The following is a 26112-nucleotide window of genomic DNA, read 5'->3' as shown; positions in this document are numbered from 1 at the left end:
GGTTTTAACTGTGAATGTTTTGTCTGGTGTATCTGAAACTGTCTGTATTGTAGCTACTTTACGTGTGATATGTGGTAGGGTTGTAAGAATAGCTGAACCTAGGTCTTTGTTATGGGGATGTCAGAGAAGTGGGCCCTGTAAATGAAAGGGGAGGAATGAGTAGATGATCTCTTTGCCAATACAAATATGTACCATTAAGTCTGCGTTGGCTTAGGATCCAAAAGGAGAAAACTGCTAGACACTGGTACCTGAGAATATTGGTAGGAGTTAAGACTTCAGAATAGCCTATAGGAGTGAAAATATAAAGTGATGCTTTTTATTGAACAGGAGGAGTGAATTTAATACTAACTGTGAATTAGTGTAAGGGTACGTCTACACTGCGAAGTGAAGTTGATTTATTTTAAATCGACTTTCACCCATCAAATTTTAGAAGTCATAGGAGCGTGATCACTCCGCATTCATTACGTCAGGATATTGCTTCCCCACTAGCTGTGCTTGGGTCAACAATCAAAGCGGTGTACCGTGGGTAGCAATCCCACAGTACAATGGACTCAGAGGCTTTTGGGAAGGTTGTCATCCTCCCATTAAGCAACATGCTCCATCCCCTCCCTTCTTGTCCCAAAGAAATGGACAAGCGCTTTTTTGTGCCGGTTTTATAAACCCTTCAGTCTCTGCCTCGCACATGCCGTTGCTGGAGAGGCATGGAGCCCGCTCAGCTCTGCACTATTATTGTGAGCATCACAAACATCTCATGACTTAACCTGCAGTACTTTTAAGACCGAGACAGGAGCTGCAGTGCGTAAAATTTTGATGTTACTGAGGCCTCCCTGCTACAAGCCATAGAGCGAAACAATTCCTGTTTGCTGCAGGCTGTCATGCATCTTCAGTTGGTGGAGCACCAGTTCTGTTCCTAGGAAACAAACACTGATTGGTGGGACCGCATCATTATGAAGGTGTGGGATAATGATCAGTGGCTGCAGAACTTTCATATGTGAAAGGTCACTTTCCTTGAACTCTGTGCAGAGCTTGAAGCGCATGAATACTCACTTGAGACTTGCTGTGACAGTGGAGAAGCGAGTGGTGATGGCTCTGTGGAAGCTAGCAACACTAGACTGCTACCAGTCAGTTGGGAATCAATCCGGAGTCAGTAAATCCATCATGGGAGCTGCTGTGATGCAAGTGTGCTGGGCCATTAATAAACTTCCGCTAAGAACGTTAGTGACTTTGGGAAGCATGCAGGATGTAGTAGACAGGTTTGCTGCAATGAGGTTCCCAAACTGTGGGGGGGGGGTGATAAAAGGCACGCTTATCCATATCTTAGCACTGAGCCACCTTGCCACAGAGTACATAAACTGGAAGAGATACTTCTCAATGGTGTTGCAGGCCCTTGTGGATCACAGGGGATGTTTCACTGACATCAGTGTGGGGTGGTCTGGAAAGGTGCATGATGCACACATCTTTCGGAACTCAGGTCTGTTAAAAAGATGCAGGCGGGCACTTTCTTCCCTGATCAAAAAATAGATATTGGTGATATTGAAATGCCAGTAGTGATCCTGGGGGATCCTGCCAACCCCTTACTCCCCTGACTAATGAAGCCATACACCAGGCACCTGGACAGCAAGTGCGGAATGGTGGTGGAATGTGCATTTGGCTGCTTAAAGGCAAGATGGCGCAGCTTGCTCACTAGGTTAGACCTCAGTGAACACAACATCCCAACTGTTATCTGTGCTTTTTGTGTGCTCCATAATGTTTGTGAAACAAATGGGGAAAAGTTCTACCAGGGTTGGGTCGGGGAGGCTGATAGGCTGGCCGCTAATTTTGAGCAACCAGATTCCACTGCTACGCTAAGAGCCAACCATGGAGCGCTATGTCTCAAGGAAGCATTGAACGCCCATTTTTGGAATGAACCACAGTAATGTACGTCTCTGTCAGTGCTGTGCCTTCCCTTCCCATCCCACACCTTCGCACCATCAGCCCCCTTCCCTTCTTTCCCCGCCAACAATCCCCAAGCTCTCAATGAATAAAGAGAAATGTTTTTTTTAAAGCAGTACAGTTTTATTCATGACCTGTTTCAGTGCAGGGAAAGGAAGATAATTTAACATTCTGCTTGGCCATCCAAAGCAAAGTGTGACTGTGTAAACAGCAAAGCATGCACATTCCCACTTCTGAAAGGGGCCATCGCATCTTTTTGCTCCCCTCCACCTGCATGGAGTGAAGCATGTACTGCACCCTGTTCAACCTCCATCTAGAGTGCTTGGGGGAGGGGACTGGTAAGAAAGTGCTTGTTGGTTGAGCATTTTGGAGGGGCTGCAGAGGGAATCTGTCCTACTGCTGCTCTTCTTGGAGCTCTACCAGATGCCTCTGCATTTCAGACTGATCCCTCATAATATGCAATATCTCCTGTTGTGTTGCACGCACCTGCTCTTGTGCTGATTTTCTGTCTTCCATGTCCATGTTTAATTTTTTTTGACAAAAACATTCTCCAGACTCTGAGCTCTGTGTTAGCAGCTGCGGAGGCGTTCATTAGTTCGTTGAACATATCATCCCAAATTTATTTTTTCTGCTTCCTAATCTGGGAAAGGCGATCTGCGGGAGTAGAAGATGGGGTGAAAGCCGAGGTGTCCACTGTAAAGCAAGCAAAGCACAAGTTGTCATTGTTAGCTGACCCCATGGAGTAAAAGAAATGTTACAATGTAAAAAGAACTCCCTTTCATGTTCACAAGGCAAAGCCAGACCCGCATACCAATCTATACCTATTGCATAGGTCGGCGTGGCATTCCAGACATGGTAAGTAAGGCGCCCTTGCATCCATTACAGGGAAGTTTGTATAGCACTAAATTCCCCAATCCACACATAACTAAGGAGAAAGATCATTGAGCTCCCCTTTACCATCCCAAAGACTGGTTTGGGAGGAGGTGGTCAACAGGGATTGGAGGAGGGTGTGGGTGAAGTGTTGCTGGAGGTAAAAAAAAAAAGGGGCACCCCCCCCAGACGCATAACGCCTATGCCAACAATATCATGGCTAGGAATTGTCTTTGTAGGGGCCCAGGGACACCGTCCACAGCATAGAAATAACACACGGTGACTATATTGGTCAGGTACTGTAAACTTGCGCCATCTTCCCCAGGTGACCATGTGTGATATCAGTCTCCTGAGGACAACGCAGGCAGAAAGGGAAGATTTCCTGCAAGCATCGGGGTACAAGCCTGGCTCTTATGCTGCTATGCTGTGTTCTGCAATGATGTCTACTCATTTAATAGCAGAGTGGTGGGGAAAAGTGTCCTAAAGTAGAGGAAGAAATAAGGCTGCCCTCCCTGGAAACCTTCTGCAAAGGATTGCAGAGCACCTACATGAAAGTTTCCTGGAGATATCCACAGAGGATTCTCAGAGCATCCCTGTGCACATAAATAGTCTGTTCAGGAGGTAACCCTCTGCTGAAGTTTACCAACCCCCAGGAAGCCCATCCCCACAAAAACACAAACTCCTTTTTTCCCCAAAATAAGAAGCTGGACTGGGGACATAACCACAGAAATGCGATTTGCTATACATATTCATCAGATGTGCCTTCCCCGGCATCTCGATCTGTAACGTTGTCCTATGCCCAGCTGTGCTGCTCTGTGGTAATGAACAGATCCTGGCTCTCTAGGAGAATGGATACCTGCTCTTCTGTCCCCAGTTTTCCTCCTCCTCATCCACAGAGTCCTCCTCCTTCATCCTGGACTGGAATTCTTTGGCGGTGTCAGTGCTGCATGGTGGCACAGTGGTGGGGTCACCACTGAGAATCGCATGCAGCTCCTCATAAAAGACATGGCATGTCTTTGGTGATGAGCCAGAATGACTGTTTGCCTCCCTAGTTTTCTGATATGCCTGCCTCATCTCTTTGATTTTAATGCGGCACTGCTGCATGTCCCTGTTGTGGCTTTTCTCCACCATACCATGAGATATCTTCTCGTAGATGTCTAAATTTCTTTTGCTGGCCGGAGCTGATTCAGAAAGACTCTTTGCCCCACAGGCTGATGAGATCCAAGATCTCATGTTGACTCCAGGCTGGAGCGTGTTTGGGGCGTGCAGTTGCCATGAGCAGTTCAGCTACAAAGTCTCGCCATGCTGAACAAACAGGAAATGGGAATTCAAAATTTCCTGGGGCTTGAGAGAAGGAGCTATTTCCTGTTTACGTGGCCACAGTGCAGCAGAGTGTGAATGTCCAGAGCAGTCACAACAGAGCATTATGGGATACCTCCCAGAGGCCAATTATGTCAATTTACAATGTCCTTTGCGTACACTGACGCTTGTTTGACCCATAGAATTTGACTTCAGCACTACGTCACTTGCGGAAGTGGTTTTATTAAGTCGAATTTTACCACGATTTAGGTCAGTGGAACTGATGTGCCAATGGAGACACATACTTTAGGTGGCCGACATAAACTATGGTACGTCAATCTCCATTGTCAGTGTAGACCAGGCCTAAGCCTCTGGAAGAAATGAAAGTTCAGGATTTTCCTCAGGTTTAATATTTGTTAACTTCATGGACTGGGACACAAAAGGTTTAACAAAAACAGAGTTGTGTATTCTTGTCTATCTTGGGTACTTAATGACATCCATTAACATAGTAACTGAGCACCTCATTATCTTTAATGGACTTATCCTCACAACACCCCTCTGAGGAAGGGCAGAGTTATTGTCCCCATTTGACAGATGGGGAACTGAGACCCAGGAGACTAATTTGCACAAGGTCACCCAGAAAGTCTGTGGTAGAGCAATGAATTGAACCCAAGCCCTCCAATTCCTAGGCTAGCTCCTTAATCACTGGACCCTCCTTCCTCTCATAAATTTTTTTTTTTGATTCAGACTGCCAATCTGTGTGCAAGATATACTTCTTAGTGATTCAGGTAGACACAACTTTATGTAGGAATCTATTTCTATGTGGTTTGTGTACAGTGGTTGGATAAAGACTTCCTTATAAAATCTCTTCCTGACATTCCAAAATTTCTTCATTTGACTTTTAGGAGCTAACTTCAGAATGCTGAGATTCACCATATTTTTATGTTATGCGTTAACAATATCTCTGGAGTTCCTAGTTTTAACATGTTTATATTTTAACATGAAAAATATTTTCCCTATGAAGATCTTTCTCTCAAAACAAAAAAATATACATAGAGAAGGTATTACTGAGATATCTGTACAAACTTATGTATTATAGTTCAAGTGCATTTTGACACTGGAAAAGAAAGATAATGGAAAACTAGCTATTGGAATTGAGAAGTGTCTGCTCATCCAAGTCTTAGGTTTGATGCTCACAGACTGTGAAACCACTAGTTAAAAACCTGTTGTCTGAGCTCATAGATTTTAAGGCCAGAAGGGACCATCGTGATCATCTAGCCTGCATTGTGCATGAGGTCAGACCACAGAACCTCACCCACCCACTCCTGTAATAGACCCAGAACCTTCGGCTGAGTTGCTAAAGTTCTCAGATCATGATTTACAGACTTCAAGTTACAGAAAATCTACCATTTACACTAGTTTAAACCTGCAAATTACCCATGTCCCATGCTGCAAAAGAAGGCGAAAACCCATCAGGGTCTCTGCCAATGTGACCTGGAGGAAAATTCCTTTCTGACCCCAAATATGTCAGTTGGTTAGACACTGAACACATGGGCAAGACCCAGCATTCAGACACCTGGGAAAGAATTTGCTCTTCTACTTCTTTTTGCAGTAGATAAATTGTCATTTACTGTATGTATTTGTTTTTGGGATGAGATCTTAAAAATCAAGGTTCTGGCTGCTCTGCCTGGCCACTGGAGATCCCATGGCACTCTAGAGAGATAGGGTTTGCCTGATATCCCTTGGGCATATTGTGCTGTGCCACCTGTTCTGCTCTGAAAATGACTGCATTTCAGTCCTGCTATCTGCGTATAGCGTGTGAAGTGTTTTGGGATTCTTCAACGTGAAGGGCTCTATATAAATGTAAAATGTGTTCACAATGGAGGCAAGCATATTAAAAATGAAGTTTCAGATTGGCCAGCATCTAGACATCGACAATGATGACCCAAGTAACCTCACTGAAGCAACTGAGTATTTTCTGTGGTGCTTTATTCATTTCCTTGGCCCCATCATATGAAATTGCCAGTTTTTCATTTTCAGGAGATCAGTCTGTCAGTTTTAAAGCAGCTATGGGCTGTAACCTTTGAACGCTATAAAAGTTGCTTCCATCTACAAACGCTTGTAGCCAGCCTGTGTGTGTGTTTATATTACAGTAGCTCCCAGAGGCGTCAGCTGAGATCAGGGGGTCCCCATGGTCCTAGGCACCCTGCAAATGCTTTATAAGAGACATTCCCTGCCTCAGAGTGCTTACAATTTTAGTAGGCGAGAGAGACAGGGAGAGAAAGGAAACAGACATTGAGGTGAAGCGACTTGGGAAAAGTCATACAGCAGGGCTGTGGCAAAGCTGGGAATAGAGTCTAGCTCTTCTGACTCCCAGTTCTGGGCTGTTTACTGGGCCATGAAGACTCTCCATGTAGAGACAGTGTTCACTAGGCATGGACTGAAGAGGCTGTGCTTGGGATCCAGATTAGATTCAAACTCAGGTTTGGGTTTGAGACTGAATCAGGACTAAGGTTCAGGGGTAGAGTTTGCATTTAAAGAAAAATAACATCATCTTCTGAGGGGTTCTTGTGATATTTCAGCCCCAAAGAGGGCAGAAATCACCCAGTTAGCAGTTCTTGTGAGTTTTCCTCCATCTTTGACAAAAACAAGGTGGATTTTGTGCTTGTGACTTGACTCCCGTCCCTTGAAATTCAAAGAGATATAGAATTCAAGGTCCTTATTTGTACTCATCTCTGCTTGTCAATAACCATGTCCTTGAGGATCAAAGTTGAAATTGTTAGCCTTTCAGTCAACAAGTGGTTCTTAAATTGGGAAATGTTTGACTTAATGTATTGAATAGTTCTTGGATCTTGAGCGAATGTCCTCCTCTTCCTCTGTGAACACTCATAATACAAACTGGGATTAGGTGCAATAGTGGTATATACAGATGAAGTAAAATAAATTAAGATTTCCATATGTTCATTAGCATATAAAATATGATTGGCAGTTTTAAAAACACTACAGCACTAAAAGTTACAAACTGCTTATCATAAGCTTTTTTTGTAGTTGTTCCATGCTAGCTTTAGAGTAATGTTTTATTCCAGTTCTGCCTGTAATTTAAACACTCCTCTGAAAAGAGGTACCATGCAGAGTGTTGCTGAGTAGAGATGGATTGGCAGAGGGCGTCATGTTTTGCATGTGGAAGCAATGAATGTTGGTTATAGATGAATGGGGTAGGTTTACAGAGATGACTGGTGCAGTAGCTTGATTTTCAGGGACAGGTTGTCTTTTTCGAAGATCTGCTGCACTTCTGAATGATAGTACAGCATTTGCCCATGGGACTCGTGCCTTCTTCCCTCTAGTAGTTTGCCACCTCATTCCGATTCGAACATGATTCTAGGATCACCTGTTTTTCTTGATTAAATGTATCCAGTAATGGTCATGGAACTGAAAGATAAAATGCTACTTTCAATTCCATGACTGAAATCCTGTGGTATGTGAAAATACCAACACTGTGTGTCAGTGGATTTGCCATATATGAACATTTGTTTCATAGTTTTAAAAACCACGATTGCAATAACATTGATGGTTTTAGGCAGTTCAGAACCTCTTAATTTAATATGCAAAAGTTGTGCTTACTTCTGATAGATGTGGCAAGCCTAAGAATTTGAATTGCTTTTTCACCCTGCAGTATGAGGTTGGGGGTGGGTGTTACAATGGTGGGAGTGAATTTGGGAAACCGAGATGGCTGTTGTTCCCATAATGTTTCCAATAGGAGCATATTCCCAAGCACCGAATTCACTTTTTATTAAAGGTGGGGAGGGAAGACTTGTGATTTGTAAGTAATAAAATACTCTCCAACAGCCCTACCCTTGAGACCATTTTTGTTCTCACAAACCTAGTTTCCCAGTGTTCATATAATCCATGAACTTTTCTTGAAATCTCAAAATATCTGTGGCTGATTTTTTTTCTGTGGGTTAATAAATTGCCTGATTTGTCCATGACGCCATTCAACATTTGGTGGATAAATTCTTTTTTGTTCAGTAAAGAGCAGGGTCACTTTTTTATATTCCAGGTTCCTTAATTCCTGGGAGGAGTGTGTGTAACAGGAAAGTATCGGAATTAATCTGAATAGTTGGTGTGGGGTAAGCACTATATACCCTACTCTAATCAGCCTGGGATTCTGAAAGCTAGCTAGCTGCCTGTCATAGTAACTGTCCATCTTCTAATGGCAGATTGACATAATTTCCCCCTATCCCTAGGGAGCATAGTAGAGCGCTCCCTGATGTGCTGAAAATTCTGAAGGGAAATTGGGCCTTTTTATAGGATTTCTGAAGTGCTCAAGTTCATGCAAAGACTTGTGGGCTGTTTAATGTTTTTAAAAGGTTTTTCTAATTGCCACACTTTCCCCCCCCTTTAAGTGGCTTCAGTCTTTCATAGAACTTTTTGATTTTTAAACTAGTCTAATCTCTCAAGCTATCTGGTTAGGGAAAAACTATTGTAACTGAAAATGTGTCTGATTTTTCTTCCACTTAAACCAGACTAAATGTCTTTATTAAAAAGGTTTCTTGGGCACTTGTTATAAATGACTGATTTAAGCTTGACAGGTTTTAATTATAATGGCTTTATATGCAAGTTAAGATGCTTAATGCTAGTGAAAAGTTCTGAATACAAAGGGAACCTGTGTCAAGTTGTAGAGCACTCTTAGCCATCTTAATTGCTTTTGGTTTGAACTTTGACCTTAACTTTCTCATCTGTCTTGCAAATTCCCTTGCCTCATCACAAGAACGTTTTTAGTTGAACTTCATAGATCTATCATAATTTTAGATTTTGTTAGTCTTCAGGTGATTTTCCAAAGGCCATCTTGCTCACCCTCTATCACTACCACATGGTTACTTTCCTGGGGACCACATTATACCATCCTGGATCATGCTGAATAGTACCTTATTCCCTGAGTAAAAATGGAGCTACTTGTGCAGTAAAGTACTATTCTACATGGATAAAGATGGCTGGGTCTGCCCCAGGTGTCTTGGCAGTTCAGTTAAAACAAGCTTCTGGTGAATCTCTGCAGTACATTTTGTATCTTACTTTTACAAGGCCTGTAATGCCTTAAGTATTTCATTCCTTTTTAGGATTGTTGGTGTCTGCATAATTTTCCACATGTGACCCAGGTTTAGTACTTCAGTAACAAAGGTTAGTTGCATCCTTTCCTTAGATAAGTGTGAGTTACACCCAAGCTGTAGAAAATTAGCCATGAAAATATCCACTGAGCAATTTTCCCCCCCAGTGTTATGGAGAGTGCATTTAAAAGTTTGAATCCAAAACTGCTTTTGAAGAACTCTAATCTAAAGTAACCCTGATGTTAGCAGTGTGTGTCTAACTCCTGCTAGACTCTGGTGTTCTGGTTCAATGCATTGGCACACAGTTCCCTGATGCTGTGAAATTGAGACTCATCTGGAGATTCAAACTTTTCTAAAGTGATTGCAGAGCACTTAAGACTCTCTATTTCATTAGTAAGGAGAGAGTAGTTCTTTTCAGCGGTCAGGAATTTTATGGTGAGGTGTCCACTCAAAACACAGACTACATCAAGCAGTTGGGACTTGACTGTCAAAATGGAAGGAAGGTAAAATATACTAATTGGAATTTCTTGTCCTGCGTGGTCAAAAGTTTGGAGGTGAAGCTCGATATTTACTACCCATTTGAAACAGCTGGCAATGTTTGTGAGTCCACTGAAACACTGCAATAAATGCAAGAGACACGAAACACAATCCAGATTCCAGAACATCCCAGATTTCAGAGGCTTTCAGATCTGGGTTTTTGGTTTGTGCTCATCTCTTTAAAAAATAAAACAAAACAAAAAACCCTCCTAGTTTTAATTTTTTTAACATGTCAGGGAGAATTAAATGGAGCATAAGTAATTGGTCTTGAGAGCAGCCTTCCTTTTAAAGAGGATCTGTTGCTGCACTGAGCATTTGTAATGATCCAGAGTAGTAGGATGCAGTAAAGAGAAGAACAAAGTGGTGAACTGCATCCAACATGTAGGCAGCAAGTCGTATGTTTTTGTGCTGGCGATGGTCTGAGGTCCAAGGAATACGATTAGAAAGGTACTAAAGGTTAATGAAAATGGATCCCTTGGGATCAGCTTGAATGCAGTCCAATGGTCAGACATATGAAGAGGAGAGTCTCATGTGATTGTCTCCTTGTATTCTGAGTACTGCGATACTAGTAAATGCTGTATCTAGTAGAATATACTGTATTGCAGTATATTTTACATGCTTTTTTTTGTGTATAGCAAACCAAATGTCAGAATAATTTGTCCCAAACCCTGAGTGCTCATTCCACTCTGGAATATTGAGCATCTTGCCACAGGAGTATTTTCAAATTTTTGGTGCAATGCACAGAAAAATGTCTTGCAAGCTTTTCCGACTTTGTTGCCGTTTGTCTGTGTAGCTCAATGGAGTGATAGCACTCAAGAGGGTTATCTCCATGCATGATTTACCCTAAAAAAGAGATGGAGGTATTGAAGGAATGTACAGAAAGTTGACACCAACTAACCACTCTGATAGTTATTAATTTTTTGCTACTCCTTTTCAAGGTGTTTACATATTAGGCTTATAACATAAGTGGCCAATTGTGGATTGCAAGCCCCGATTTAGCAATATAAATAAAAGCGGATTAAAAAAACCCACTGTGATCTATGACTAGTTACTGGCTAATTCCAGCTGTAACAGATGTTAACCAGCTTTTCCTGTGCATGAGAGTGGAAGAGGTTGGATAGCTTTTCCTGTGGATCAAAGGGGGAAGGGTGGTGGCCCATGCTAACTTCATGGCTTTCTCAGCCACCATCCTAGGAGAGGACTTCAGCTGGTTACGGCTGCATGGAAATGAAGATGTAAGTTGGGTCATGGGCTTACCTAAGTAAAGACTAGATCAGGAGAGTAAACAGATGAAGGAGCAGTGCTGCAATCTGGCACCTGTTTCCTGCCCATCCTCCTCTACGTTCAGAGGATGGGAACTTTAGCAGAAATTGTGCACAAGGTTATGAAGGTTTGTGATGCAATTTGTCAGGAGAGGGTAGGGTACTGCCCTTCTATACTCTTTAACTAAGTTGACCCACTAACTGACTTTGCCAGAGGCAATAGACTAAGAAGGGAGTTTTACTGTCTCTGTGCAGTGGTAGGGGATTGCCCTCTTTGTATCCCTCTAACTGGTGGTCTGCTACTTGTTTCGAAATCTAGGTATTTCTTAAATTCATATATTAATAGATTTTGAAGGGAGCATTGCGATCATCCAGTCTCACCTCTTGCATAATGCAGGCCATAGAATTTCATCAAGCAATTCCTGCATCAGGCCCATAATTCTGAGCTAGTGCATTTAAAAAAAAACCCAAACATGCTGCCTTCTAATTAAAATCATGAGGTTACAACTAAGGAAACCATGCTAAACTTCCCACAGGGCAAAAACATTGGGGAACTTTCTTGAGAATTGGGCTGCTAATCCAGGGAGGTGGTGGTGGGAAGTGGCATGGAGGCCTTTTCAGTATAATAATTTACTTTGGGTCTGGTATGTTTTCTGCCAGTCCAGTGTTGCTTCAAGATTCCAGGATTGTAGATTAAGGCTTGCTACTGCAAAATGTTCTCACTGCTTCCTGAACTACTCCTCCCCCCCATATAGAATTCTTTCCTTCTTTACTCTGAACCTACACACTAACAAATCGGTTTCTTATACACGTTTAAGAAACAAGTAGTTTCCTCTGACCCATTTATTTACTTGGGGGAGGGAGGGAGGTCTACATTATGAGCTTTACAGAGGCACAGCTGCAGTGGTGCAGATACGCCACTGCAGTGCCATAGTGTAGACTTTTCCTACATCCAATGAAGGGGTTTCCATTAATGTAGAGGATCCACTACTTCTGCTCCTCCTGAACAATGGTAGCTAAGTCAATGGAAGAATTCTCCTCCGTTTAAGTTCGAAAGCTTGCTTTTCTCACCAACAGAAGTTGGTCCTCACCCACATTGTCAGTTAAAAACTTAGCACTTGCAAACAGTTATAACTGAGATACCACAGCTTCCCCTATTAAGCTGAGAAAAATTGGTAATTGTTATCTGTTGGTAATTCTTGAATTTTTAATGGTGACCACTGTACATGCAACCGTCTCTTGGCTATCTTCATCCGGAGACTTGAAACAAATTTGAGGGAGTCCAGGGGACACAACTTCTATATACAATAGAGAAATGTCACTTTGGAGTATAACGGCAAGGCAGAAAATTATTTACCTTCAATAACCTTGGTTTTCTGCCACTACTTTCAAGAGACAAAGTTCCAGCCTGCTTTATTTTTAAGTCAGCAAACTGATTATATATTGTAAAAGATCAGTGTTTTCATGGATGAATAGTAATTACAGAGTAATGGCTTAAAACATTTCCTGAAGGAACATAAAGCTGTTTTTAAAAGTCAAGAGTACATTAAAAGGATTACCATGTAGATTTGATTTTTAGATAACACTAAAATGGATCCCAAATGGACTTATGAAAGGGGATGCTATCTCTTTAATGGAAAGTGCATAGTCTGACAGTTAAGCATGCAAATGGACTGTACTTACTGTTGAAATGAAGTGGGATGGGTTTTTTTCTTCTTTCAACAAAGAGGGAGGAAATTACTCCCTCTCCCCCTCATTCCCCTTCCAACTTTTAATAGCAAATGGGCTAGTCTGGTGGTTGCTTGGAAAGGTAAAAAGAGACTAGGTTTTTCAGGATAACTGCATCTTTATGAATCATTAGAGAGGTATGTTTCATGACACTAGAAGGTCAATAGCAATTGTATCTGTTACATGGATTGAATTAAGTGGAAAGATTCCGTCTGCACTCTTTAAAAGCGAATTCTTGCTCATCTTTTGAAAAATCCAGGGGAAATGCAATTAGATCCTTAGAGGTAAAGGTGAAGAGTTGACTGTGAAATACATTAATTCTGTGCAGGGGGTATATTTCAGAATCTGAATCTGTTGTAAGCTTTTTGGGGGTCTTGCTTACATACTGTGGTGACTTGTGATAAGTATAGCTTTTGGGACTTTTTAAAATAACTTTCCAGCTATTGATGGCTTCAAATATTGCCTTTGGCTTCAATAGGATTCCTTTTAAAAACATTTGAAAAGCATATATCCGTATTTCATTAAATACTAGGCTTTGGTTGGTTCCAAATTCTTTTGTGGTAGTGCACACATTTTTATAGGCTCCAAAAGTCTTGAGAAACTTCTATAGGCCTGTGAAAGCTTTGGATTAGAGAGTCATCCTTCCCTGTATTAGGGTTTGTGACAGATTGCTTCATCTGTGTACGCAGAGCAGAACATCAAATGGCCATTTGGCAATGGGCACTGAAATTCTATTAAGGTTGCCGAAAGCTTAAGCTGACTGTGTGTGTGTCTGCAAAAAGGAAAAAGAAACAATGATGATCTTACAGTGATACAGCTCTTTTCACCTCAAAGTACTCACTAATTTAAAAAAAAACAACAAAAAAACCCTACATTAAAGCAGTTACAGTCTCACTGTTAAACCTGAGTTCAGACATGTTCCATATCCTTTTTTTTAATACATATACTTTTTTTCAGCCTAAACAGTAATATATTAAGCCGTACACTTTAACCAGAAAATGAGGTATACAAAATATTACTCATATGCAGTGAGTTGATTTTATTTTCCAGGCTTTTTTTTTTTTTTTTTGGGGGGGGGGGGGTGAAGGTTAACTGTACCGACTTAATATAAGGTTTTTATATTTAGTTTCCTTTCTTTTTAAAAATAAAGAGAAAAGAAGTTGGCTTTGGTTTTGGTATTTTAGTTACCCTAACTGGGCGCAGAATTGCAGGGTATATTCTCAGCTTTGTTGCCATTTGGCCTGGAGACAGTTCTGTTTTTCTACCTATTTGCTTTGGCAGTTAAATATTCTGCACAGAAGAACCAAGAAACTTTACTTTGTTTTAATGGTAACTTACAAATTTGTAGAATATGGAAAGAATTCCAGCCAAATCTGAAATCACTGAATCTCTGCAATATTTTCCCACCAGCGACTTTCTCATGTCTCTGCTAAGGTGCTTTAGGTGTGATTTTTCACCTGTAACTTTTTATTTATTTCTACTTTCCCTGTCCCCAAATAACTAAACAAAGGTACTAATCTTCAAAGACAGTCTGTGCCAAATTTCAAACTTAATTGATTTTGCTATAGCAGTACCTTTAAGGGATTAGAATATTCTGACACTGGGGTGATGGGAGTTTTAGTTAATTTGCCCACAGCTCGGAACTGTTGCATAAATTTTGCTGAGTGGACTTTGTGGACATGCTCGAAAAAACAAAATAAAAACCAACAACAGAAAATATAGATAGTTAGATCTATATCTCTACATCTTTAGAAAGATGCAAAACCTGGAAAATTTAAACCCAAAACTAGAATATTTTATAAGCATATGTAAATATTACTTATGGAAACTGTTTTGCAACCTTCACCACTGTGGATTCCATCTAGTGCATGGTATGTGATATATTTTTACCAGCTACAAGTTGTTCACTTGTAAGCACTAGTACACAATAGAGATGGGCCTGAAATAGGCGTTTGAACACCCCACATTTCACGCAAAGGAAGAGACTTTGGATTCTGGACCATAACCCAAATTTTGTGGATTAGGGTCCATCTGTACGCTATTCTTGGACAAGAAATGAAGAGTGGTGACTTTGGCTATCTTAGTTTTTGGGGTGCTCATCTTCAGTCAGTGCACTTTGAAAATTAGACCCCTTTCTTGCCCCTTTTAAAGTGTTGCAAGTTGGGTACCCAAAATCATTAGACACGTCTGAAAAATTAGGCCACCCTGTGTGATTGAAACTGTTAGCTTGCAGTAGGCAATCAGAATATACAATAGCATACTGCAATTTGGCCAAGATTCCAGGGCTAAAAGTCCAACTCATTGCATCCTCCTCGTGCCCCCTCCCCCCCCCCCCAAAAAAAAAAAGGCAAGCCATGGGATATCTAACTACTAACTGTTCAGAACCTTATTTTTACATCTCTTCTTGAAAATCATCCCCTGCAACAATAGTGTTCCTTACTATGCTTGGTGAATTTGTTCAGTAATGACTCAGAGGAAAGAATGCCACCAAATAAATTCCTAATGCTACACTGAAATCACCGGCTGCATATCACAGCACAAAACTAGAATTGTGATGGGATCATGGTTTTCTGTAATACATTTGTTTGAAATTATTCATTGACTAATTTTGATGACTATAACTTGGTCTACAGCTCATTCATAAGCAGCTTGATGAATGAATTGAATATTTTGATTGTACACATCAGTCTCATGATAAGGTCCAGCTCATTCATTGGGCGCCATAAATCAGGTTCCTGGAGCAAATATTCAAGGTTGCATATGCACAATTTGCTGAAAATGTATTGTTTGGCTTGTTAGTAAACTTGTTTGCTAGAATATTCAGAGAAGAGAAACACAATAGTAGTAGGAGCACAGTCAAAGTGCATTTGTTTTAAAAATAAGACTGAAAATTCTCTAAATTCTTCTTGCCCAGCTCTGCTTCCACTAGGCTAAAGCTCAGAAATGATGTCGAAGCCTCTGATGAAAGACCCCACAAGAGTGCTGCTTATTTACTGTGTTGACAAAAGTTAATAAGATTACTCTTCAGTTGCTGTTTTGTCTTTTGCAGCCAAATGCTAGTTTGTTACTGGAAGAAGGTCAGTTTTTTAAATGACGCTATTAGATGTTGGAAATAAAATTTCCTTAAGTACTCTGAAATACCAGGGTAAATTGCCAATATATCGCCCTACTTCCCAAACTGCGACCTCCAAGCATAAATTGCTTTTAAGCCCTTATTACTTTAAAAATTCAGTGTTCCATCTACCCCCCTTTTTCATATTTGTTTTTGCAATTAATGTAGCATATAAACTGAGAAGAATTGTAACCTCTGGTTTACAACCTGAAGCATGTTGGCTAATTATATGTTTGGAAGCGCTGGGCAGCCATTTAAGCAATAGTTCATGGCTGACACGAAAACATTATCACAGTGGTCCCTAGATGCCTGTGCGCTAGGTGTTGTACAAACCTATATAAAGATGTAATCCTTGCCCTGGAGAGTGGCAGTCTGCTAGTATGTTTTTGGGGGGCGGTTGTTTTCTTTTGGTGGGGCAGGGGGGATGGAGAGCTTAGAGCATGGTTACTCATTCTGTTGTGTGAAGTTATGATGATAAGAGCAGCTAATCTGTGAGAAAGTTTTTAAAAAGAAATTGCTGAAGGAAAGAGTTAAAGCCATCTGCCTGAAAGCATTGTGTAAAACATACACACAGTGTTGGGGAAATAAGCCAATTATGTGTGCTTCACAGGAGGTGGGGGAGTGACCTTTGTGTATAATTAGTTCTTTTATTTAAAGCAAAGATTTTGAATAGAATAACTAATTAGCTGTCATAAATGGCAAATTGAAGATTTTGGCCAGATTCCTTAGGGAATGTGGGAGGACTTCCCTCCTCCCAGCCCATACTGTATGCTCACACACTTTCCTCATTAGGGTTGTTTTTAGTTCTTTGCAGTGTTAATGAGGAGTGCAGTTGCAGCACTTAACTGAGCCCCCTCTAACAAGGCATGAAATGCAGGTGGAACAGAACTGCCTTCAGCTACTGCTGCTTTAATACGAAGCGTTTTAGCTGTATTAGTAGGTTGGAGGGTTGTGGGGGGAAGGAGTGAAAAGTCACGGTGATCTCAGCTGTGTATTATGCTCTGGACTTGATTGTATAAAACACAAGAAAGCCAGGAAGCCTTGAGGCATATATCATTAGCCAGCAGTCCACATTACTCTTTCAAACCAATTAACCTTTAGAGTTGCATTAAAGAAATTAGGAGGTGAACTTCCATGCTTTCAGACAGGACCAGTAGCCCTCTTGCAGAACAGAGCACTGTAGAGACACACCGCAGCACCCTTTCAGATAACTATTATTTAAATGTATGGGCCACCCTTTATAAGTTTTCCAGTCTCTTGACAATGAAGCTATATGAGGGGTGCCCTTGGAAGTATGGTTACAGATTGCCACATGAATAAAGTATCAGGAAAACGATTTAGGAAAATTTAGGGTGTATTTAGTTGACACTTGTGGTATAAGCCAGCTGAATAATTTTCTTGAAAGACCCTTGACAGTGAAGATATAGGCTGATTAAAGCCAGTTTGTCAGCCCTTGAATAGAGGTAAAGTTTAGCTTAACCAGTAGAATAACAACCTCTTTAGACACGGTTGTAAATTTCAGTATGACCAGAGGTGGTGTCTATAATTTTTTAATGTGTGTTGGAGCCCTGAGTGCTCAGTACAGGTTTTGTTTTGTATTTACCAGCAGCAAGTCTATTAAGTTGTAAAGGGCAAGGAGGGGAGTACAGGTGGCCAAAAATAGAAAGGCTTCATCTACTGTTTCTAAGAAAAGGTACCATGGATGGCAAGCAATGGGGGGAGAGAGAGAATGGAACTTGATATTACTTGCAAAATTTCCCCTTTAGGACTCTTATCAGAATTCCTTTGTAATACATCTTGATTACATATTTAAACAGGTAAGTATCTGTCTGTTAATTTTCTCAGCTCCACAGATGTATGCTCCTTGATCAGTCCATGTGGGATTTTGCCTAAGGTGACCTGTTTTTTTTGTTAGCATACATTCCGGCACCACATTTCCCCCAGTCAAAATGAACTATATTTCTTCTTAGCGCCTTAGATAAGTACTGGAAAAATCAAAATAAATAAGACTCCGATGGTGTTTCATGATTTTAAGGTAGAAAAGTGGCTTACTAATAAAAATAAAGACTCTGATACTGTCAGTCTTACCAGTATTATTCAGCCATGCTTGTTTGTTTTTCAGGGAGGGAGGATAGTGAGGTTTGGTGTTATACCGACTCTGTCTCGTGTGATCTCCCTGCAGGGCTCGGGCTGTAAAGTTACAATGCTTTGGAGACTGTGCTCGCTCATTGTTTGGAAATGAAATGACAAGTACACTGTGAATCCATGCTGATAAACTTTGGCAGTTTCGAAATTTGTTTCACACTTCACCTGCCATGTCAACGTGCCAGCTAATTACAGTCAAAACTTTTTATAGTTCCATTTGTGCTCCATCCAGATTGGTTAGTGTGTTGGGGGTAGGGAGCCTTCTAGACCAAAATGTAATTTCAAAACGCTGAACCTGACCGGCACAGGTTGACCTTGCTCGTTATTATCTGAGTGGGAATAGCAGCTTTGAACATCATATGATCTCTGAAACGCTGGCTTTTTTCATTAGAAAACCCCCTGCTGAAAACTGACCAAGTGTGTGGCATTTCTTTCCTTGCTAAGGTACTGTAAAAAAAAAAATCTTCACTCCTTTGCTGCTAGTTATTAGAAGAAAATTGGAAAGTGTTGCTCTCCTGTTCACATGAGCCTCTCCTAAGACAATCGTGCACAGAATGGAGACTGTAGAGATTTGAGAGAGTCATCTGCCTACAGGCCACATACGGGACAAGAAACCATACTGTGGTCTACTAATCATTCTTAACACAGTCTCCTAGTTGACCCCCTTACAATTTTGTTCAAGCTCTGCTTAACTTTTATCAAGGGAAGTTTTCCCTCCTGTATTGATTAAACTAACTTTTTGAAATGTTTTAAGAAAAGGAAACTGCATTTTTCCTTCATCCCTCAAACAGCCTGAGCAGAAGCCCTGTTCTTACTCTAGTTATTTGGGGCCATCTTTCTGAGTGAAGATATATTTATATGTCATAGGGTCTGACTCTTTTCAAATGTGACTTGAAAGCACAATTCCCATTGAAAGTCTTGTACTCCTACATCACTTAGGAGCGTTAAAAAACCCCACCTATAGTAACTATTTTCTGTTTGGAGAAATAGAACCAATTAAACTTAATGTTTAAATCTTGAAACTAGTCCTGTTCCAGTGATGGGACTGAGGCAGGACCTCTAGACTTGTTAAGATCTCATGAAGGACATGTGGTCCCAGGGAGGGATGGGAAAGGATATCTGTAAATCACTGAGCTGTTTCAATGGCATATGAATGAAAATGTGAGTGTTGATAAAATATGGCACCAGAGGAACTTAACCTGAGGTTTCGTGTTTTTCAATGCCTGCTAAATTTCCGCTGATGTTTTAAACTCGAGTGGATATACATATATATCTTGTAGTATGAAGTTAATGGTAACGAAAAGAACAAGGTTTTGTAAGGGAGGCAACTGCAGGTGGAGCTCCAAATTGAGTTGATGATTTGATAAGTAATACATCACCCCAAACCACCCACTTGTGTCACCAAAATGAGATGTCACTTGCAGTTGAATTGTGCAGCTCTGTGATTCTCCTTTCCTGCATGAAGAATGAAATCGTGGACACTTAACTCAGGTGTGCCAGGGATGATGATTTAACCTTGCGCTGAGATGAATGGGGCAGTTCACGTCTCTCAGAGCTGTTGTTCCAGGCATTCAGCCTAGGTTTCAGAGCCCATATTCTGAAGTCTGAGTCGCAACTTCAAAGCGCAGTCTGTACTGCTATTTTTAGAGCACTAATGCAAATCCCGCTAGCCCAAGTTTGGCGAGCCGGGTCTGAGAGGTTCGCTCAAAAATACTATGCAGATATACCCTTAGAGATGTGAGCTTCAGAGAAGTACTGGTACAATATATAGGCACCTACTAGCTATTTTTGACCCCTGATATATGTACAATAAATGCAGATGTGCCTGGCAGAGAATGAAAAAATTACAGATATTGACACACACAAAGAGCTCCCGATTTAAAATCTTGCTTGTATATAAATTGCCAATGCCATATTATGTTAGCAGTATATTTCAAGTATTCTGGAACTGTTGACATTTGAACCCAAATTACTAATGTTTGTCACTGCCAAGCATATCCAGCGCTGAAGGGGATAAAAAGAGTGCTGTCAAGCAGGGTTTTTTTCATACAGTATCCCAGAGTATTGATCTAAACACATGTTATGAGTTCAGTTTTTCTGGATCACTTTCACTACTTGGCAACTGAACAGCTGGTACGTGTTTTGAGATCATCTGCTTCAGAATTTCAATCTCTTGTAATCTGAAACTTGATTTTCCCTATGTCGACAAATAGAGACTTGCACTGTGTCTTCTCCCTTGCTTTCCATCCACTTGTGATTGGTAGCATTGACATCAGAGGATTTTAAGGCAGCCGTTTGAAGAGCATCTGGATGAGATATTGAAAACACAGTTTTGCTATGCAAAAATCAATCTTTCTGTCCACTTTTGAATGACAAATAAGATTATGTTTTTTTCTGACAGACAAGGGCAAGTTCTACAACTTCTGGCAAGACTAACCATGCTAATAAAAAGGATTCCAGGGTGAGCTAAGGGATTTCCACTCCAAGTACACATACATTCAAATACGTCAATAAATCCAATCCAGTACTGTGTGATGTCACACCTCTTTAAGGACCATGGAGAGTCTTGGATTATGTATATCAAGCTAGTTTCATACATCATGACTAATGGCTAGAGAGCTGGTTTTCTATTTCCTTCTCCAGCATCTAGGGATACGATCTTTAAGCCTGGTGCTTGACTTCGCTAAGCTCAGGAAGTTATTAAATAGAACGTTGCCACCGAAACTTAATTATACATCAGTTACTGTTTCCACACGAAGCTCTCCATCCTGGCAAGGTAATGCAATCCTTTGTCTGTGGAGTTAATCGGCTGGTGTGAGGTTTGAGCTGGCATGTGATTATGTCTTACGGTTGCACGTTCTAAGTCTGGAGAAGTGGAGCTGCTTCTCTTTGCTTCCAAAATGTCCCAAGTAAAAAAGCACACTGTGGAGAACCCATGAGTTACTTTTCTGCCTTTTCCTATGGGCATATCTTGCAATAGTGCAGCTTTTCAAATGTTACGTTCTGTGATATGTTCCACTGCTGAAACATCCATGTTTTTTCCTATAGAATTTGTGGGGAGGGGAGGGTGGTTCATGGCGTTCCTTTAGGAAACTCTTCTGTACTTGCTCAGAAATATTTTCCTACTGTTGGGGAGCCTGGTGGTGCCATGCATTTCAGAGTGGCATTATTGATTGTGTGTGGTGCTGGCGCAGAGGCTTAGATTTTCACTTATTAATTATGACGTAGTTGTTGCCAGTGTCGAAAGTTTGCAGATCTTATTCTGCAAGTGGATTTTTGAGACTCTGGCAGCCTAGAGCAGGAGGGCTCTTTAAGGCTTTAAGAACTTCTGAATGTTACTTGACCTGTATCCATAGTACCGAGACCACTTGGATAACAAATGGATCAATACCTCACTGTTTGTGTAGAAGTGTCTTAAGTGCTGTTGTCCTCCACTTGCAGCTCTGACAGAGCAATTATTACTGTCAGAGTAGTGGGGTCTACATGTGCCAAGCGTTAGCCACCCTCAAGTCACCCTGGCTTTTAAGGAAAGCCACAAATGTCACTTCGAACAGCGGCACTAAGTAGTGGCACTCTGGGTAAGAGGCTGTTAATAATTCCAATATCAAGCTGCTGCTTCCTAGCACCTATAACTTGCTATAAAAACTGTGTTCTGAAACTTGGCAGGGAAGCAGATCCTGTGCCATCCCTCCCTCCTCACTGTTGCCAGCACCACCACCACCTCTGTCTCGGCCATCTTCTGGAGGCTTAGCTCTCTGATTTCATTGTGGGTGTGATCAGGGCCAGGGCCAGCAATAGACACTTCAAAGGTTCGGGTAAAGTGGTATTCGGCTCCTCATATAAATATTCACGCCCCCCCCCCCCCACCTTATGTCACTTACAAAGTGCACATTTTTTGCCCACTCAGCCCCACAAAACCATGTTTGTTTCCTTTGTCCTTGTGCTCCAGAGCAAATCCCTCCCCTTTTTCCTGTGATGATACTGAGGGGTGGTAGGACTCAGGCTCACTCCTCACTTCTTCTGAGGCAATAGGCAAGCAGCTTCACTCCAAGACTTCTGGGCACAGAGCTCAGAGGAGAGGAGTCCTCTGGAGACTGGGTACCCAGCAAGGAGAGGAAGCCTGCAGGGAAGCTGGAGGCAATAGGGAGGAGCAGCTTACAGGAAAACTGGAGGAGAAGCCCTTAAGAAGCAGTGTATTAACAGTCCAGGGGACTCTGGTGCCCTTAAGAACTGCTTTCTCCCAGGGCTCCCTGATTGAGAACCTCACCCCTGCTCCATGCCAGCTATCTCAGATTCACACCCCAACACGCTTGCACTCATCTCTGCTGTCCAGCAGGGATTTCCAGAATATGAATGAGGCCCAGAGTTTGGTATCCGCTCTGATGGCACAAAGCAAAGGGAAAGCCAGGTTAGCCAGCTACCAGGAAATGCCTGCTAGGTGGCAGTGCAGAGCCCTTGACATAAGGGGCATGACGGGTTAATCAGAGGAAAGGGGCACAGCCAGAGAATCACTGTGCTCTGGCTATGGTTAGTTGCCTTCAGGGGGCATGGGCAGCATAGGTTAGAGCAGCCTGAGGGATATGCTAATTTTCACCAGGGTCATTGAGAGGGAGGAAGGTGCAAAGAGTCATAGAGGGTGGCATTTAGCTTTCTTCCTTCTTCCACCAAGCTTGGCTCAACTGCAGACCAACATTAGGTCCTTGTTATGTACAGTGGGTGCCATAAAAATCTCCATGATTGCCTTTACCTGACTCGTTAATTTCCTGTTAATGCTAATTAAGAAAAAAATGTTGAAATTGCAACCAGTGTATTTGCTGGAAGATTTTAAACCAACTATTGGGTGCTTATGTCAGTTGATCATTTGGGAAACAGCTATCGCATCCATGTAGGTGAACATCCCTCCCAAGTCACAGCCTGTGCCTTTGATCGTTACTGCCAAAAGCTGTTTAGAACATGAACGCCCCAAAAGCTGCATCACTTGAACATTGATCACTGAAAGTCACCACCCGTGTGGGAAACCAACGCTGCTTAAACTATTTGACTATCTGTGAACGTCTCATGAATGTAATGGTTTGTTTTGTACTGTAGGTGTGCCAATGTTATCTGTACAACCAAAAGGGAAACAGAAAGGCTGTGCTGGCTGCAACCGAAAGATCAAGGACCGCTATCTTCTGAAGGCCTTGGATAAGTATTGGCATGAAGATTGTCTAAAATGTGCCTGCTGTGACTGCCGTCTTGGAGAGGTTGGATCAACTCTTTACACAAAAGCAAATCTCATTCTCTGCCGCAGAGATTACCTGAGGTAAATATAGGCATATACTGTGGGTTCTTCCAGTAAGCTCTCAGTTCACGGCCAGTTGTTTGTTTTTTCTAAACTTGTACTATGTAAATACACACATGCGCGCATGCAGTTTTTAGCATTGCCGAGTTAGTTATGTTTAGTACAAGATCCACAGCTTTCTCCTTTTTAAGGATGCCTTTTTGTTCAGTGTTTTATATTTGATGCAGCTGCTTCTTATATTTAAGTCTTGGTAATGATGGGAGGCCATGTTTATGGCAGTGGTCTCCAAACTTTTTGGGTCTGTGCCGCCCCTTACCTGATCCATGTCTCCCCCAGGAGCTGGGGGCCAGAACTCTGGCCCGGGCCAGAAGTGGGGTAGCAACTAGGGCCAGGAGCGTGGCGGGGGCTGTGGCCAGGGTCAGGAGTAGGAGTGGGGCTGGGAGCTGAGGCCAAGGCTGGGGCCGAGCTGGGGGGCAGAGGGGGGCTTGGTGGTGCTCCCTCCCCATCCCACGTGGGGGCTGGCCCAGGCCCTGCTGCACACCCCAAATATTATTCTGCACCTCCCCTAAGGGGGCGCCCCCCCACAGTTTGGAGATTACTGCTTTATGGTATTTTTTTTAATTATGAGCTTACAAAAGAAGAAAGGTTTGTTTTAAAAATGTAGGGCCAGATAATCAGCTGACGTAAACTGGCATAGCTCCACTGACTTCAGCACTGTGCGGATACACAGCTGCTGAGATCTGTCCTGTTTGCATCTCAATGGCAGCTTTTAAATGGACATTTAACTGTCTTCTGTAGGCTCCCTCTTGCCGTAAATGAGGCTCCTTGGTGACGCAACAAAGCAAAATGGTGTATCAAAATAAGAGATCAGGGTTTGGGTTTTTTTAAATTTCTTCAGGAAATTTTACAATGACCAACACTGCCTCTTACTCCAGTTAGAGCTACCCTGACCCATGTGTATTTGTAGCGAACAAAACCTGTCGTTCAAAGACAATTATGACTTTTTTTGGATTGGATATATGTGTATTTGGAAGCTCAAATGAGTCTTAATATGACAGAAACTATAATGCACTTTCTCTAATAAGGGGGCTTTTTCCCATCAATTCTTCTAGATCCCACCACACTACATTGCAACTCTGCCTCCCTTGCTACTAGGCAGCCCTCCTAACTTCATACAATGGGAAAACTTGGTAAACACACTCTCCTTTATTTGTTATGAAGGTATTAAGCACATAATCTAAATCTGACTCTTGCTGAGGTGAGAAAAGGGTGCCCATTGGGTGTTTGGCTATTTAATGCACTAGCAGCATTCCTCTGTTCCCGGTCATCAGTCAATTAGTTATCCATCACATAATATTCTTAGCCACACCTTTGCTCAGAATTCTCTGAGAAGACTGTGTGGAGCAGCGTTTTATTCCGTGCTGAGGTGCCAAATGCTAACAACATTTTCTGTTGCTGAAGTCATTTGGAGCTGCTTAGGTGCTCGGTGCATCTGAAAATCAGGCCGCTGATTCAGGTACCAAAACATGGACATAGTCTAAAGCTAGGAGTCTATCTTTTTGGAAAATCTTGTCCATTGTCAATTACTAATTTATATATAACGCAGTGCCAGCTCTCCTGGGCAAGTTGATATTCCAGTTGTCTTGTTCTGTGACTCGCTCATAAACAACCAAATAGGATTTTTCTTATAATAATGATAATGCTGCATTATTTGTGTTAATGTTTACTGGGTCGCTAGCATTTGATTATCTCTCTTCACTTCTGTCCGTTCTTACAGCCATTTCTGCTTTGTTTTCAGCATTGTCCTGCCTGCCATGTATGTTGTTGTGTACCCTGTCTGCCTTTATGTTGTAATGTGTATCCATCATCTCCCTCTTGCCTGTTTTAAACCCTTTCCCACCAACCTGGCCAGCCTTCTGCATAGAGAGTCACTTGCCTCATCTGTTCAAATAGAGGTTTTCCACTCCAAATAGTCACTTCTTCCCACAAGATCTGTGAATCCATAACTTTTTTTCTTTACATCATTTCCTCAGTCCTTAATTCACTACCAGTATCTTTCTGCTTCACTCACAGAATTATCTAAGCCCTTCTTATTTGACTCCTTTCTTCAGTGGCTTTGGAGCTAACATCTGAACTCTGTTTGGTAAGACAAAAAAGTAACACCTTCTATAGCAATTGGAAATGAATTAATGCTAAATTATAGTGGCATTATACACATTACAGCTGTATTTTTACTAAATAAGTTAATCGCAGTGACTTAAAGCATTACAGTGACTATTTGGCCACTTAAAGTGATTATGTGGTTTCCAAGAAGAGCAGTGTCAAATAATGGAATTTGGTACACTAAATACGTTAAAAAGCCTTTAAAAGCTAAGGCTTGGTCTACACTTACCTCTGTGATTCGGCGGCAGTCGATGGGAGTTATGCAAAGCACGCAAAGAACTTGCGTAACTCCCGTAGACTGTACTTCTCTTCTGCGTGCCGTCTTCACTGCACTGCGGTTCCCGTCGACGCAGTGCTATGCCACTTGCGGGAGTGGATTAATAACATCGACTTCTGGATCGCCTGAGCGGGTCTTCACTGACCGCTCAGTCGATCCAGATAAGTTGATCTGACGGCGGCAACTTTGCCGCCGTCAGCATAGACATAGCCTAAGAAGCAAGCCAGTTTTGAATCTATAAATGTGAATACAGAAAAGGTAAATGAACCATGTTAGGAACAGGGCATACAACTGTCAAAGCACATACTCTGTTGGTGTCCTGTTGGCTTTACATAAAGGACAGCATGCCTCTTGGAATACGTATTGGCGTATGTGGATTTATAACAGTGGAGATCCTCTGAGGA

The 26112-nt window shown here is 41.8% G+C and overlaps 1 protein-coding gene across 2 annotated transcripts in view; it reads left to right on the top strand.

The window, feature by feature from the left end:
* LMO1 (LIM domain only 1) overlaps nucleotides 1–26112 on the top strand; it is a 76908-nt gene that overhangs the window by 35923 nt on the left and 14873 nt on the right. For both annotated transcript variants that reach the window (XM_067540407.1, XM_067540408.1), the window contains one exon: nucleotides 23076–23289. In XM_067540407.1, the coding sequence (XP_067396508.1) occupies nucleotides 23076–23289 (214 nt within the window). The remainder of the gene's footprint in view (nucleotides 1–23075; nucleotides 23290–26112) is intronic.

The sequence above is a fragment of the Emydura macquarii genome, unplaced genomic scaffold, assembly GCF_026122565.2.
Source record: "Emydura macquarii macquarii isolate MOO-44397 ecotype Brisbane River unplaced genomic scaffold, CSIRO-AGI_Emac_v2 contig_587, whole genome shotgun sequence".
NCBI classification, from domain to species: Eukaryota; Metazoa; Chordata; order Testudines; family Chelidae; genus Emydura; species Emydura macquarii.
This window is presented reverse-complemented; position numbering and strand designations above follow the sequence as displayed.